Genomic DNA, 15,192 nt, shown 5'->3' on the forward strand with positions numbered 1-15,192 from the left:
GTGGAGCTAATTGGATAGCTTTTTTTTTGTAAAAATATACTTTATTCATAAAAAATCTTCAATCACATTCAAAACCATTTCAAAAACAACATTACAAGGGTACAATCCAGGTTAAACTTTTACAAAATGTATCACCAGGTGCATCAGTACAAACAATATTACAATCATTTACAGCCTTTCATTTTGATCTGTACAGCCCGAGGGGCTCTAAACAGTTCCCAGTCTCTCGGTGCGCTGTGGTAGAAAGGTCTTAGACAGCGACCCTTCCCCATTGCGCCTTGGCGGCAGCTGCCCCAAGCTTTAGTGCGTCCCTCAGCACGTAGTCCTGGACTTTGGATTGTGCCAGTCCGCAACAATCGGTCGGGGACAACTCTTTGTGCTGGAAGACCAACAAGTTTCGGGCAGACCAAAGCGCGTCTTTCACCGAGTTGATGATCCTCCAGCTGCAGTCGATGTTTGTCTCGGTGTGTGTCCCTGGGAACAGCCCGTAGAGCACAGAGTCCTGTGTCACTCTTAAAACGCAATTAGCAGAATGGCCTTCATTCAGTCTGGTTTTGATATTTGTGTGTGTGGCTACACAATATGCATACATGTTTATGTCTGTCTGTCTTTATGATAGTTCAGTGCATACATATATTTATTAAATATATGAATGTGTGATCACATCCATATGTATTATAGACACAGTACAGCCTGGCAACACTATCCCAATTCCAGCCCTTTCATCCCAGAGTGAAGAGTGCGCGTGCGCAGTTGCAGCCTCTCGGAGGCCATGTTTGGTGCTAGTGTTGGATCGTGATTTCTGAGGGTTCGGGGAAGAAGCTGCTGTTGCCGTGGGGAGGAGAGGGTGGGGGGCAGGTGGTCTGCGCAGCCAATTCGCTGGAGGCTTTTTCTCTGGGTGTTGTTTTGGATGTGCGTGTTAAATATAAGGGGCGTTTGGAATGAGTGAGAGGCACTCGCACCTCCCGCAGGAAGGTCCCACCAAACCCCCCCACTTGTTTTAGTTCTTGCTGCCCGGCGCCACCATGACTTCCCACTCTCAGGGAAGCTTCGACCTGTCTCGGAGGAACCCGCAGGAGGACTTCGAGCTGATCCAGAGGATCGGGAGCGGCACTTACGGTGATGTTTACAAGGTTTGTGTGCAGTAATCGAGCCCCAGGGCGCGCTAGGCCCGGGCGGCGGGGGGGGTGGGGGGAACGGAACGGGCGGAATAATCGCTTGAAAGGTTTAGGGGAGGGGGGAGTGCTTAGGGTCGGCCTTTACACCCTCAAGCCCTTCAGGACGGACACCCTCCACCCTATCTGGGCTCCCCACAAGCTGACAAGGTGGCCCTCTCTTCGCTTTTAATTTGGGGGTGGGGGGGACGACGACTTGTTTATCTCGACTGCTTTCAGCAGCAAGGAGCGACGTGCGCCTTAACTGGCTACTGCTTGTTAATAGTTAATTGAAAATATTAAGACATATAAGACCTGAAATTGCTGACAACTTGTTGCTTTTTAATGGCGCATTTGTGGCGTACGCCCCTATTTGTGGAGCAGAAATTTCAGTATGGGTTAGGCAGTGTAGTTAGGCAGCTATATTACTGGACTAATAATGCGGAGAGTGCGAGTTCAAATCCCGCTGAAGGTGGTTCGAGACGTTTTCCGTTTTGTTTCTAAAACCTGGAAATAAAAAGTCGGTATCAAATTTTAAAAAAAAAGTCATATTGTTGTCAAAACCCAAATTATGTCTTTAGGGAACAAATTCTTCTTCCTGCCCAGTCTGACCTATATAGAAGGAAACATTGGGATTTGATTGAGGTTCACAACATCATGAGGGGTCTGGACAGAGTGTATAGGGCGAAACTGTTCCTGTTTACGGAAGGGTCGAGAACCAGAGGACACTGATTTAAGTGATTGGTAAAGAAGCAATGATGACGTGAGGAAAAACTTTTTTACACAGTACACGGTTAGGATCTGGAATGCTGTGCCAGACAGTGTGGTGGAGGCAGGCTCAATTGAGGCCTTTAGAGGAGAATTAGATAATTATCTGAAGCGAAAAATATTTTTGTAGGGCTATGTGGAAATGGTGGGAGTGTGTGACTAGGTGAGTCGCTCTTCCAGGGTACTGGCACAGACACAATGGGCCAAATGATCACCGTCTGTACTGTAACCATTCTATGATTCTGTTCAGTGAAAATTGCTGAAAAAAGACATTTTGTCAAAGCTTTTCGTTCTGCAATCATCAGGACAATACCAAGAATACCAATGTCAGAGGAAACCACAAGTTTATACTGTATGAGAAGAGAGTGCTGAATGATTAACAAGTGGACTTTGGTTGAGGTGTTGCCATGGAGAATGCACCAGTTAATGGTGACTGACAGTTAAATGCCAAGCATTGTTTGAAATTTAAATCGGGCAGCTTGACTCTGGTCAAGGCATTGCCCTGAGGAATGGCTATCACTTATTTTGTTTAGCTGAAACAAGTGCAATGTATGTACATGTACTTTCCATCTGCAAAGAACAGGGCCCTGTGTATTAATATATGTAGCTTCCAGTACAAGCAAATGCGCCACGCTGCGAGTCTGACTGACGATCTTAAATTGGTTGTCAGCGTAATTCTCAGTACACTGAGGGATTATTTAGCAAATGCAGTCCAATTGTGAAATCACATCTAATATTGGACACTGTTTTGAGTTTTGCAAGCACGGGCTGGTTGGGTACGGTCTGAACTTGCCCATTGTGAACGGTGGAAGCGACATGCTGTTTGATATGATCTGCCAGTCTTTTGGATGTACAGCCTATATACCTAGAATTATAGGTTTATAGAAATTCATATACCACGTTACTCATTTGTGTGATAGGCAGAATGTCTTTTTGCTTTGATGGCATCATCCTATTAGTGGCGAATACCACTTGTGTTGCTACTGCATAGTAGCAGTGTGAAACTGCTAGCTTCACCTGTTGCTCAAATTTTTGAGATACCTTGCCCTTCCAGGGCAATCTGAGATAGACTGGGCACTCGTCCTGATGAGTGCAAGACAAAAAGCTTCAACAAAATGTCTTTCTTCAGCAATACTCAAGTTCTGTACGACCAAACAACTATTCTATTTTATTCTATGGTACACTACTCCAAACCTGCAACAACGTTGTCAACTTTTAACTGCCTAGCTGGCCATTGTTGTCAAGGCAACTAGGTATGGACAATAACAGATGGCTGTTCCAGCGATGCTTGCATCCTGAGCATAAATACATAAAATAACAAACTCCAGGAAACTGTGGCGGGAGTGACTTATGTCATTATGTACTCCCTGTTTTTATTTGTTAGAACTTATGAGTTACAAATATCATAGCTTTTCTCCATCCCCTACCTTCAATTAAAATCAATAACAAGATTGAATCTGTTGAGTAACGTGACTGCCACTTAAATCATTACACAACAGTGCTAGAGGGCTCCAAATTGGTCAAGTTTTCAGGTTGCCTGACTTGTCTTAGGAACTCAGTTGGAATCTTAAACCTCAATTAAGTAATCAGATAAATATTTTGATAGCTGGCTAGGTTCTGAACTGATATTTTTATAAATGTTTATTGAGCAGTTTGCAAAACAGCATTAAATGTATGGAGTCCCTTCACGCTGATTTTTATATATTTGCATCGTACTATGGTTTCAGTACAAACTCATCAATAAAATCAAACTTGGCTTGAATATTAGTCCATAAATATTGCTACCCATTTCTATATTACAGACATTGCCCATTGCTCCTAAATGGGTTCCGATTAAATAATTTATTACGCTCTGTGTTTGGCTCATACCTTGGATGTGTATCAGATGTTGGTCCTGTCCTGCTGCTTCTGTATCACCTCCATGCTCGCTGTGTTGCATTCTGATTTTACCAACAAATAAATTTGACACTAAAAGATCGGGAACACTACAATTTACCGTTGGTGTTATCTGTCATTGCAGCAAATTCTTGGCAGTGAGGAATGCAGTACCCCTACGCCATTAAATACAGGAAGTTGGACACATGGTGCAAGATTGTTTGGCAAAATCTTTGCTCTCCTCTTGCACATATTTTAAAAATCTTGGTGTGCTTGCACTCTGGGTTTGGTTGTCACTTTGTAGCTGCATTCCTAACTTTGGAACAAAGTGCCTTTTTAAAAAAAAATCTCACCCACTTTGAGAATTTTTCTTGGTGGTTTGTTAACAATGTGGATCATTTGCAAAGTAAGTTTTTATGGGCATTTAAACTTTTGTAGAGGAATCATGCTTAATTGGGACCTGTGTTAGTGATGCCACAAAGGCATTTGGAAGATTCAAGTGGTCTTATTCTGCTGTTTTCCTTTGAATAAAAGTAACTTAATAGACATTACAGAATGTAGTTGACAAACATGTTGCACACTGATTGCTGTATAGAGAACAGAGGACTTGAAATAACGCATTGCAATATTGCTTAGAAGTTTGAAGATGCAACTGGTTGTTCATTACCTGCTCATATATTTTAAGAATATATCTCATTCAGGCAGTGGTATTAAATAGGTTTGTGTAAAATTTCCTCTCCACAAATTAATGTTCTACTCTGTTCGTCAAAATAGTTTAAGAATGGTGAAAGGGAGAAACCAGGATGTTATAGGCCTATTAGTTTAACGTCAGTTGTAGGGAAGTTACTCGAGCCTGTTAGGGACAGTGACTGAGCATTTGGGCATACATCAGCTGATCAGAAAGATCCAGTAAAGATTTGTAAAGTGCAAGTCATGTCTAATGAACCTAACAGTCACTCACCATCCTGACTTGGAAATATATCGCTGTTCCTTCACTGTCGCTGGGTCAAAATCTTGGAACTCTCTTCCCTAACAGCACTGTGGTGTACCTACACCACATGGACTGTAGTGGTTCAAGAAGGCGGTTCACCACCACCTTCTCAAGGGCAACTAGGGATGGGCAATAAATGCTGGCCCAGCCAGCGAAGCCCACATCCTGTGAATGGGAAAAAAAGGAAAACTTTAAAGGAGTGAGGTGGTAGATAAGGGAATATTTATGAATGTTATTCATATGGACTTCGAGAAAGCATTTGACAAACTTTCAAATAAGACACTTGACAAAAATGAAAGAGCATGAGAATGGAGGCAACTTATTGGATTGGAAATTGGTTAGGAGATGGGAGACAAAGTAGGGATAATGGGTGTATACTCAAATTGGCAGGATGTGACTAGTGGTGCCCCCAAGCACCTGTACTAGGGCCACAGCTTTTCACTATGCTTATCATAATGTGGATTAAGAAATAGCCATTTATCTAAGTTTATTGATATTAAGTTGGGTGGTACAGTAAATAGTGTAGATGGAAGCAGAAAGTTGCAAAGGGATATTGATGGGTTATATGAGGGGACAGATCTGTGGCAAATTGAGGTCAGAGTGGGAAAGTGTAAGGTCATCCACTTTGGACCTAAGAAAGATAGATCAGGGTACTTTCTAAAATGGTGAGAATCTTAGAACTGTGGTTGAGCAGAGAGATTTAGGGGTTCAAGTACAGAAATAACTAAAAGCTAGTGATTAGGTGCAAAAACTAATATTGGCCTTTATCTCGAGAGCTGGAATACAAAGGGGTGGAAGTTACATTACAACTATACGGAGCATTGGTTAAATCCATCTGTAGTGCTGCATTGAGTTGCTGCCCTCAGGAAGGATATATTGCCTCTGGAGGGTTTGCGATGCAGGTTCACCAGAATGATGCTGGGGCTAGAAGAGTTAAATGAAGAAGACAGAATGCATAGACTGGGCTTGTATTCTCTTGAACTGTTTGGATTTAGGATGATTTGATAGGGTAGATTGATCAAAACTATTTCCTTCCTCTGGTGGGATCAGAAAGTAGTTTTTCACACAAAAGGATAGTGGAAATCTTGACCCTTAGAGCTGTAGAAGCAAGATTGATTGAAAATTTAGATACTGAGATGGATAGATTTTTATTACATGGTATGAAGGATTATGAGACCATAGCGGATAGGTAGATAAATTAAGATACAGATCAACCATAATCTACTTGAATGACTGAAGAGACTTGAGGGGCTGAATGACCTCCTTCTCCTATGTTTCAGTCATTAATCTCTTTTTGGTAAATTGTACAATCAGAAGAAGAAATGAAAGGTATTAGAGAAAATCCTCAGGATTGATTTCTTTGTGTTTTGTAGAATAATGTGTGCTTTGCATGGTGTAACTGTACAATTCTTGAATTCTTTGTAGGGCAATGCAATGCACACCCTCCCAAAAAGTATAGACTTATGGAAGCATAATTTCACAGGGTGGTTACACCATTTAGTACCTCGCCCAACTGAGTATTCCTGATGTCGAAGGCTGAGCAGTGTGTGTTGGCAAGCTATTGATCAGGCACCTGCAAACCAACGGGGATTATTGGATAGCAATCGGATATGATTGCCTGATTTATTATATTTACTTCTATTTTATCGTTATCCCAGGGATTTAGGGGGAAATTATAGTCCTAGCTCAATTCAGCTAACATGGCAAAGTTGTGACATTTTGGTATAAATGCTTAGTTCTACACATAGCAGTGACTCATTGAGCCTCCTGAGTCATGCTTTTTTGAAGGGTGGGGAGAATGGGATTTATGAGTGATATGGGGCAATATAACTTGTCGTATTTGATATATAGCTTGAGGAAAAAGATGTAGGGCCTGTAATGCATTTTCAGAAAATGTAGTTAAGTAGGGATAAAGGTAGGGATAGGAAGAATAAGGTGCCCAAATTCCTTTTATATGCAGAGAACAGGTCCCTGTGTATGAATGTATGTCATTTATAGGAAGTGTAAATGAGCTATATTACGAGCTTGACTGGTTGTCTTAAATTGGTTGTTAGTGTAGCACAAAAGATTGTGGTTGTTGGAGGCCAATCATCTCAATCCCAGGACATCTCGACAGGAGTTCCTCAGGGTAGTGCACTAGGCCTAACCATCTTCAGCTGCTCCATCAGTGACCTTCCCTCCATCGTAAAGTGGATATCACTGGGGATGTTCACTGAAGATTGCACAAGTGCCATTTGCAACTTCTCAGATATTGAAGCAGTCTGTGCCCTAACACAGCAAGACCTGGACAATATTCAGGCTTGAGCTGATTAGTTGCAAGTACAATGGCATTACCAAAACTGAATCTCTCAACATCCTGGGGAGGGTCACCATTGACCAGAACTGAACCAGACCAGACAAATATATAATGTGGCTACAAGAGCAGGGCAGAGGCTGGAAATTCTGTGGTGTCTAACTCATTTTCTGATTTTCCCAGAGCCTTTTCACCATCTACAAGGTACAAGTTGAGAATGTAATGGAATATTCGCCACTTGCCTGGATGAGTGCAGCTTTGACACCATCTAGGACAAAGCAGCCTGTTTGATCAGGACCCCATCTACCACCTTGCAGATTTTACTCCCTCCACCCCTGGTACAACATGACAGCAGTGTGTACCATTTACAAGATGCAGTGCAGTAACTTGCTAAGCTTCCTTCAACAGCACCTTCCAAACCCATGACCGGTACCACCTAGAAGGACTAGGGCAGCAGATGCATGAGAAAACCACCATCTGCAAGTTCCTTTCCTAGCCACATGCCATCCTGATTTGGAACTATATTGACGTTTCTTCAGTCATTGGGTGAGAAACCTGATAAGTGTCAGAGGAGTAGTAGCCGAAGCCTGAATGGGATCTGGCAATGACAAACAGCCTGTCATCATGGCAGCATGACAGCTTGGGCTGGAGACATGGAATATGAAGCCAAATGAGATGACTTCAGTGAGGTGGGGGGTTGTGGGGATGAGGTTGCTGGTGGAAGGAGCCATTTTCTGTGAGCCAGACTTCAGGCAGCCACAGGGTTGACCGACTTGAACAGCTTGGGTGCCTGAACAAAGAGGACTGAAATCACAAGAGAAGCAATGTTTTGGAGGGAGCCATGTAGCAGGCCAGTAGTTGGAAAGCCACCAGGAAAGTTAGAGACAGTGAAAAAGGGAGATGGAGGATTGAGCTGGGTGAACTAGCTGGATGGGGTCAGTAGTTGAGGTTACTGCTTTGGAAAAGATTGCAATGTATGTTGTGATGGACATGGCAGGGAATGCTGTGGCAGATGGAACAGGGGTGGTATCCTTCTTGAGGGATATGAGCCTTGAGTGGCTGTAGGGGAAGGAATAAGCAGTTTGTACAAATGAGTAACAATAGGCATTTCACCCTCTCAAACTTAGTTCGCCAATTCGTTAAAGTACATAACATAAGCAGGAGTGGGCCATTCAGCCCCTCAGACCTGCCCCGCCATTCAGTAAGATCATGGCTGATCTGATCCAGGCCTCAACCCCTCTTTCTTGCCAGCTCCTCATAGCCCTCAAATCCCCGATATTTCAAAAATCTATCTACCTCCTCTTTAAATACTTTCAGTGACCTTGCCTCCACAAATCTGAGGTAGAAAATTCCAGGCATTCACTACCCTCTGAGAGAAGAAATTCCTTTGCACCTCAGTTTTAAATGAGTGCCTCCTTATTCTGTAACTATGTCCCCTAGTTTGAGATTCCCCCACCAGTGGAAACATCTTCTCAACATCTACCCTGTCAAGCCCCCTCAGAGTCTTGCACTTTTCAGTAAGATCACCCCTCATGCTTCTAAACTCTAATGAATAAAGGCCTAACCTGTTTAGCCGTACCTCCTGTAATTGCCCTTATTTAAGTTGAGGATGCTGGCCTGAGACCTGCGTTGCTTGGCCTCAAACTGAATTTGAAATTCTACCATGTTGTGATCGCTACCCCCTGGAGGATCCTTAACTACGATATCTCTTATTAATCCCGCCTCATTACTGGATGTAAAATAGCCTGTTACCGGGTAGGTTCTGCAACGGTATTGCTCTAAGAAACAATCCCTGATACACTCTACAAATTCGTCTTCCATGTTAACCCTGCCTATATGATTTGTCCAGTCAATACGCAGATTAAAATCTCTCAATTGTAGCACCCTTCTTACACGCCAACATTATTTCCCGATTTATACTTTGTCTTACAGTGAGGCAACTTTGGGGGGCCTATAGACAACTCCCATCCGTGGCTTCTTCCCCTTGCTATTCCTTAATTCCACCCAAGCTGTGGGCAGGGCCAGCTTCCAGTGTGATGTGTTTTTTAAACCAACGTTAAAAGATGGCAGAAACTCTAATTTTTGGTTATAACCTTGCACTTAAAATTCCTCAACCTTTTATGCTGATTTGGCCAATTTCAGGTGAATTCTATTGGCATACATAGTGAAAACTAACCCAATGTGTTCAGAACTTTCTATTTATATTTGGTTTATCTGAAAAGGAAACACTGTCATAGTTTGGGCCCAAATGAATTTTATTTGTTTTTCTTTTGGTGGGACGGAGGAGGGGTGCGTGGTTTAAAGTATGTGCACCTGGGGGAAGTTTGGAAATGCATGAGACTGACAGCAAGGGGTGAATCAACGAATGTTGCTTTTTGGCTGTAAGTACACGTGCGCTGAGGACATGAGGGCATGATCGGTTACAGTTATGACTTTCCGTGTGGCCAAGTAGCCTGCCATCATTCACTGTGCTTCCATAAAGTGAGGGCATTTTTGTCAAACAATCAAGTGACATTTTTTTCAAAGGTACTTTGCCATCTTGACTGTCAAATTATATATTTATTTTCCTAGCTATAACATCACTGCTCAGTGATAAAATACTTAATTGCATTTAGTTAAAATTAATTTTCCTGGTGTTTTTTCATCTGTGTAGTTTATAAATCCTAAATATGCACACTCCCTTTCCCCAAGAAAATGGAATTGTAAATCCTAATTCACATCCCTGTGTGGGCAGGCCCCTATCTACCTCTGTCTCGGCCTTCACCTCTTGGTCCTCGGACTAATGGGCATTAGTCCCGCCCTCAATTTCACGTTGGTAGCAGAATATTTATCTTTTTGATTCTTTTCTCCAGAACTCCCTCACTAAACCTTTTCTTTTGCTTTCTGTATTTTCCCTATTTTTAAAATCCTCCTTAAAACCTATGTTTTTGAACATTTTTCTGAGCACATCTCCTGTCATCTGGCTTGTCTCTGTCTCTACGAATCATCTTTGGACATTTACTATGATAAAAGTGCTATATTAATGCGAATTTTTTTATTGGTACACATTTCAACCTGCTCTCTTCTCCCCTTCCCTTAATGGATTACATACTTTATGGACAGCTTATATAAAGACGTAAGTTTAGTTTTGCGTTTAGATATTTTATGCTTCTGCATGCATATTTTTAATGTCGTGGTGCAAGCTATAATGTAGAATTTCCCTTTTTTATATAAACAATTTTCATTTATATAGCATCTTTAATGTAGTAAAACACTCATATTACCAAAAAGACATTCATCTCATTAACTCTTTTGTGCAATAACAGAATCAGAATAAATGTTTTCAAGAATAGATAGGAAGATAGCATCAATGCAAGATTTTGAGGTTTCATTCTTTGAATGCTAGGAATAGTGTAATTAAAATTCCTCCATTTCATAAGAGCAGCCGACCTTAGCAAAATTTTAACTTTGGAATTGGCTTTTGAGCTTTATTAGCCTGTTTCAATGAATTTACCACATCAGCACTACTGCCATAAATAATCCTTAAATTGGAGCTGAGTCAAAATTAGCATATTCGTTCAAATTATGAGAGCATGAAACTTATTCAGATTCCCATTTTACTTTCAAAAGATACAATCAGTCTTCCAAATATCTAGCAAAAATACTCCTGTAGTAACTTCAAATAAAATACCCTTTTAAATGCTTGATGTAGAAAGCTGTAACCTAATCAAAGGGTTTAAATGACTTAGTAAATAGTGAGAGCTAAGCTTAAACAATTTATAACTGTAATATTTGATTCTGTTAAACCCTTTAATTCATTGTGATATGAATAATCTATTAAAGATCTTAAGTCTCTACACATTTCTTGTCAACTTCTACCAATTCTAAATTCCAATTTTATGATGGAATTTGACCCTGTAGACTTGTCACACTGCAAGAGGTGATTCTGTAGTGTCTCAGTTTTGTGTTCCAGCTCCTAAGCCTGTTGCAGAGAAACCCCTAAGCTCCAAACAACTTTGCTTCCCACAATGCTGAAAGTTTTGCTATTTAACTGTAACAACTTAAAACAAAAATAGAGACAGCTTATATGACTTTAAAATGACTGAATTATGTATGTGGTCCCTGGCCTTATTTTTGCTCATCTTTTAGCAGTTCCTCTAGAATTCTATTCAAGATTGATTCTACACAATATATAATACAATCCAGATACTTTTATCTGTATCAAGTTGTATGTTATATTTTACTGGTATGTGGTCCCTGGCCTTATTTTTGCTCATCTTTTAGCAGTTCCTCTAGAATTCTATTCAAGATTGATTCTAGATAATATATAATACAATCCAGATACTTTTATCTGCATCAAGTCGTATGTTATATTTTACTGTTTCAGTGAATGTTCTGTTTCTTTTAAGAGAGATTTTGAACAAGCTTTATATTTTGAAAAATAAAACATAAGGCAGCAATACTCACTTGTGCCCTTGTTTATTCTCTTATTTTACTCCCTCAAGGATTTCTGACTTTACTTGATGTTTTTCATTAGATGTCATACTGTACCAGAAACAAATGATGGGATTGGGTCATGGAGGTGTGTCTTACCATGTATTAATACTGTGTGTTATAAAATGAAACCTTTCCTGCGCACAGTTCAAATGGAAAAAGTTGAGTTTATAGAGACAGCATTTTTGCCATTAAGTAATTGAAGTCTCTAGGTAATTTCGAATCATGAATAGTGGAAAATGTGTGCCAAAGCTTGAAGAGTGGTCACAGAAGGGTTGAAAGGATGTTCAAACTGTTTCAATGGCTTGAGATTAAAATGCATCAAAATGGACCTACTGTATTTACCTTGTGTGCTGTGTTGTGGCATGACTAGAAGTCTGGTACAATTGTTTACAGGTTACTTCTCGGTGTTAATTTTAACTGTTTCAGCACAAGCAATTTATTTTAATGAATTTTTGTTTCCAAAAAAACTCAAACTTTTGTCTTATCTGCAAATTGAGCAATGAATAATGGCTATCCTCAATTGTTTCTGTGCATTTGCGCTCCTAGTGGCTGTAATTTGCAGAAAGTCACTAAGCCAATGTTGAACGTAACAGTTCTTCTCCAAGAAATATCCTGCCAACCGCAGCAGGCTCTTGTGCATAGCAGTATGAGCTTCATGGCCAGTTACACTGGGGGCTGCATTCCAGTGCCAGATCATCTTGACCTCCTTGGCCATTCTAACTGTAGCATTATTGTTTTGGTTTGGGTTGAGTTAGGAATCAAATCTTACTTCTCAACAATGCAGTGGAGAGTTTGTTTGAATTTTGAGGCTCATATTTTGGAGATCTCCCAGAGATAGGTTTGCCAGAATTTCTTTAAGTAAAATAGTAATGTAGCAAATTCAAGTTACTGCAAATGCTGGAAAATGCTCAACAGGTCAGTATTTGTGGAGAGAAAAACAATTAACATCTCAGATTGTTGACCTTTCTCAATTAAGAAAATTCTGTCATCACAGCCCTCTCCCTCATTACTGCATCGTTATTTCTTAAATGGTTCCAATTCTGTTCACCACCACTAATTTCTCTGGAAGTTCAATCATTGATCATTCATGAAGAACTTTGTCAGTTATTTTACGATTTGGGCTGCCCTCATGCATGCAAATGACGCTTGGTTTGCCATCATTGATGCATTTGAGAGGAAGCTAGATAAGTGAAAGAGGGAGAAAGGAACAGAGGATATGTTGATGCATTGAAATAAAGTGAGGAGAGAGGAGGCTCATGTGGAGCATAAACACCAGCATAAACCTTGAAGAGCCAAATGGTGCGTTTCTAAATACTATGTAATCTTTGTCCTGTTCTACTCTTGCAATTTAATATGAAGTAATATTCTAGGTTTAGGTTATTTATTCCTTGAATTGTTGTGAACCTCTAAGAACACTTCACAGCCACATTCTCTTGAGCCTGCAGTTGTTTGACAATAGCAACCTGGCTGCTGTTTCCTGCATTGCTTCTAGATGTCTTTTTTGAATCATACTAAGGAATCCAATGACCATATACTGTAGATGCTGGCGTATAAATCAACCTTTGAAGCTTCAAATTCTAGCCAAAAATGGGGGTCAGTTTATATGCCGAGTATATAAGTGAACTGCCGGTATGGGTGTTCACCATCTTTGCCGTTCGCCACATGGTTTTGCTCTGTGTGGGTGTGTCTTAAATTCCTAAGCATCTTCGCAGCATAGTCTATATCACGTGCTTGATGATTCCTTGCACCTATTTATAAGGTACCGGTAATGAAAGCATTGATTTGTGGGGTGAAACATTGAGGCTGACTGCTAATGCGAGTATAGCATGTCATGGCTGGAAAAGAGGGGTCAACTTATATGCTGACTATGCAAAAATGTGATTTTTGGGGATGAGAAAATGGTGTTATCTTACACAATAGGTTGACTTATACGCCACAATCTACGGTAGACCGCAATTCTGGCAAAATGATTGTCATTCAAGTTTGGAAGGAAATTCTAAATAAAAGGTCTGTATTTAAAATTTTATGCAAACATGTTCTCTTAAATGCCTCCACGATTATTGCAGATAAATTTGGCGAAGAAGGAAAGATACAAAAAAGAAAACATTGAACTATATATTTCTGTGGCTTTTTATATAAAAAAACAATGTGATCATACTTGTAGTAAGAATGGCTTTCATATATTGCAAAGATTTTATTTATGTAATACCTGTGTAATGGTTAAGAATAACCATTTTTACATTTTGGGAAACAATTTTAAAAAAAAACTTATTTTGCTGCCTCTGGGTAGATCTGCTTATGCATTCTTTCGCCGGTAATTGCCCATTGCTTCCCCATCCCTTGAAATAATCTAATTTCCAACTCTAAGCAATGCCTGGGAACATCTGATTGCAGTACTATCAATAAGTGCTTTTGTTTGCAGGATGTTGTCTTCTGTAAATTGAACATAATACAGTTATGGCCTGTGGTATCCAAATATTTTCTTCAAGGTCGTTTTACCTTTTATGATTAGCGCAACTGGTGAAACCTAGTTCATTTTAGCTCTGAAACTAATTATCTTTTAGTTTTACTAATGTATCTCTAAGTTGTTTATCTGTGAAAGTTAATTAGCAGATATACTGTAGTATGTTATGACCGATGCAGTTGGTAAAGTGGAGTTATTTAAAAATCCTAAATTCAGGAATCAGACCACCAGTTCTCAAGGTTTTCCATTAAACTAAATGAAACATTTTATTAATTTACACAAGTTAAAATATATATACATATGACTTCAAATTACTAGTATCATAACTTTTAACAAATTCCCAAACTATTCTCCATTAAGGCAACAGCAACCCATAGACTTAACCACACACCAGGCAAAGCATTTTCACCTTACGAATTCAAAATGATAAAAACAAAAAGCTAAAAGCTACTGCGGATGCTGGAAATCCAAAACAAAAACAGAATTACCTGGAAAAACTCAGCAAGTCTGGCAGCATCGGCGGAGAAGAAATCAGTTAACGTTTCGAGCCTTCATGGCCTTCGGCACCCTGGTCCACTCCTCCATCACCCCCTACTCCTCAACCCCCACTTATGGCACCTCCCCATGCCCACGCAGAAGATGCAACACCTGCCCCTTCACTTCCTCTCTCCTCACCGTCCAAGGGCCCAAACACTCCTTTCAAGTGAAGCAGCATTTCACTTGCATTTCCCCTAACTTAGTCTACTGCATTCGTTGCTCCCAATGTGGTCTCCTCTACATTGGAGAGACCAAACGCAAACTGGGCGACCGTTTTGCGGAACACCTGCGGTCTGTCCGCAAGAAAGACCCAAACCTCCCTGTCGCTTGCCATTTTAACACTCCACCCTGTTCTCTTGCCAACATGTCTGTCCTTGGCTTGCTGCATTGTTCCAGTGAAGCCCAACGCAAACTGGAGGAACAGCACCTCATCTTCCGACGAGGCACTTTACAGCCCTCCGGGCTGAATATTGAATTCAACAACTTTAGATCTTAAACTCCCCCTCCTCCCATCTCCACCCCGTTTTTCCCCCCCCCCCCGGCCTTTTTTTTTCAATAATTTATATAGATTCTTCTTTCCCCACCTATTTCCATTATTTTTAAATCTAAAACTAAAACCTTTAGTCTTTCCACC

General features: G+C 40.5%; 1 protein-coding gene across 11 annotated transcripts in view; it reads left to right on the forward strand.

The window, feature by feature from the left end:
- The first annotated feature begins 760 nt into the window (after positions 1-760).
- map4k3a (mitogen-activated protein kinase kinase kinase kinase 3a) overlaps positions 761-15,192 on the forward strand; it is a 279,053-nt gene continuing 264,621 nt past the window's right edge. For all 11 annotated transcript variants that reach the window (XM_078556672.1, XM_078556674.1, XM_078556676.1 and 8 more), the window contains exon 1: positions 761-1,133. In XM_078556672.1, coding sequence (XP_078412798.1) covers positions 1,026-1,133 — 108 coding nt within the window. In that variant the 5' untranslated portion in view covers positions 761-1,025. The remainder of the gene's footprint in view (positions 1,134-15,192) is intronic.

The sequence above is a fragment of the Cetorhinus maximus genome, chromosome 14, assembly GCF_964194155.1.
Source record: "Cetorhinus maximus chromosome 14, sCetMax3.hap1.1, whole genome shotgun sequence".
NCBI classification, from domain to species: domain Eukaryota; kingdom Metazoa; phylum Chordata; class Chondrichthyes; order Lamniformes; family Cetorhinidae; genus Cetorhinus; species Cetorhinus maximus.